This window comes from Aplysia californica, unplaced genomic scaffold (genome assembly GCF_000002075.1).
Source record: "Aplysia californica isolate F4 #8 unplaced genomic scaffold, AplCal3.0 scaffold00016, whole genome shotgun sequence".
NCBI lineage: Eukaryota > Metazoa > Mollusca > Gastropoda > Aplysiida > Aplysiidae > Aplysia > Aplysia californica.
This window is the reverse complement of record NW_004797286.1, coordinates 156374-158437: the sequence shown is the minus strand read 5'-3', so window position 1 is coordinate 158437 and position 2064 is coordinate 156374. Positions and strand designations below refer to the sequence as shown.

The 2064-nt window shown below is 43.8% G+C and overlaps 1 protein-coding gene across 1 annotated transcript in view; it reads left to right on the top strand.

The window, feature by feature from the left end:
- LOC101857163 (ribitol-5-phosphate xylosyltransferase 1) overlaps positions 1-2064 on the top strand; it is a gene marked incomplete in the record, with an annotated part of 125873 nt that overhangs the window by 75065 nt on the left and 48744 nt on the right. Inside the window, 1 exon segment of the mRNA XM_005090354.3 lies at positions 1768-1962. Coding sequence (XP_005090411.2) covers positions 1768-1962 — 195 coding nt within the window.

Genomic DNA, 2064 nt, shown 5'->3' with positions numbered 1-2064 from the left:
GCACACACCCCCCTCTTTTACATCTGTCGCTCTTCTCCCAATAAAAATACTGTAAAATATAGCAACAGAAACATTTCCTTCTGCTCTTTCACCATCGAAAAGATTATTATCATTGTCTATCTTTCTGCCGGTTTCTTGGCTGTCTGATCGAGTATTCGATAATGGCCAATATCGAATAGTGCCTTCCTCGTACCCGAAGCTCAGTGAACCTTGGTGCCCTAATCCGATGATCGATCATAATCACGATTCTTGCCCTCTGTCGGGGGGTTCCTGGCAGGGGTGGGATGATGGCCATGCTTCATTTCGTGGAGTTTTTACGACCTTCTGGTTATTATGCACCCACGCCTTTTGGTTCACCGTGTAGGTCTGCGGGGTTTTTTTCTCTTAAATGTACGTAGATTATTTTACGCCCCCGTGGTCACAGTTGGTCGCTTTTGTTACAACGTTCCAGCGGGAAAAGTCGAGATACTTGATAAAAAGTTCTCACCCCGCGGGAATCAAAATCATGTCTTCTGCATACGACGACAAAACGCACGGTGGTGGTTTGCGATTTGAAACTGTCCACTACCCCGTACACGTTAACAAAGTAACCCAACTTGTGAATGTACGAATTTTATTCCCACTTTGATTTTTATATTCTTGTGCAAGCCGCCATCTGCAACACATTGGTTTGCAAATGGGAGCCCCAACGGGAACGTCGGGGTTATAATCTGAGAAGGGATGGGGTCCAATTTATTTGTACCTTCCTTTCTGGAATGTTTTCGGTGAGGCTGAATAAATGCTCTCCCTTAACAGTTACCTACATATATGACCGCTATAATTCAACGACAATAACAAACGTTACAACTTCCCCTTGTCTTTCTCGCCCCATGCTTTCTTGTTTTTTTTGTAGGTTGTTTGCTTTAGTGTTCGTTTTCTACATGCTGTCACTGTTTCATAATCATAGTGTGTATTTGTCTATTTTAATGCTATTGCTCTTTTATAATCATAGCAATAAGTATTTATGTGTGTCTATTCTACATGCTATCACTGTTTCAAAATCATTGTTTATATGAGTCTTTGGACCATCTGCTGTTACCAGCTCTTTCTTCCAATTGCATGTGGTGTGCTGAGCTGTTACTGAATGTTTTCCTTACGCAATGTGACTTTTATTTTGTTTTTTCTCGTAGAATACTACTCACCAATACCTATTTTTCTCTATTGTCTTCCTTTCGCTGACTGACGGTTATGACTTTCGCTGTAGGATTGACCGTGCTCTAGTCTGAGCAAACTTAATTTCACCGGCTGAATTAATCGCTTGAGCGCGTGTTTGTCTCTCCTCTGTTGATCATGTCCAAAAGCGGATATGTGGCGCCACCAGTCGGCCATACCATCGTTATGTTGTTTCTGTTTTTCTTGCTTTTCCTCTTGACTGTCATCGGGTCAGCCTATATTGTCATATTATAATGACATTATCAAAAAGGACCACCTGTCTAAGATGATAATTTTCTCTTCGGCGATGAATGGTCGTGTTGCACAGGTTCAACTACGTAGAAACACCTCTATTTCAAATGTTATTGTTGGTTTTGCTACTGTTGCAGTAGATTCTATTGCTATCATTGCCTTTGCTGTTGATGCGGTTGATGCGGTTGATGCGGTTGTTGTTGTTGTTGTTGCTGTTGATGCGGTTATTGTTGTTGTTGTTGTTGTTGTTCTTTTGTTTATGACGCCTACAAACATTTTACTTTTTTTTTCTTAAATCTGATCATTTTCTGTTTTCATTCACAGAAATGGCGGACGACCCGGAGTGGAACCCGTGGGGGGAGGAGTTCGAATCCGAGCAAGGCCCTCGGCTACACCACGCCCCGCCGCCCCTGTGGTCCGTGGAGAGACCGGTAGCCAAACGGAGCCCGCTAGACAGCAAGGACGCCAACACCAGCAGTCAGGAGCTGGTGGTGGAGATCTGGGGGAAGGCTGCCATTGGTGAGTAGCGTAGTCACTGGCAAGCTGTTCAAACGTTCTAAGCCCAGAAAGTAACATTTCCCCAGGAGAGGGGGAACACACACACACACACACACACACACT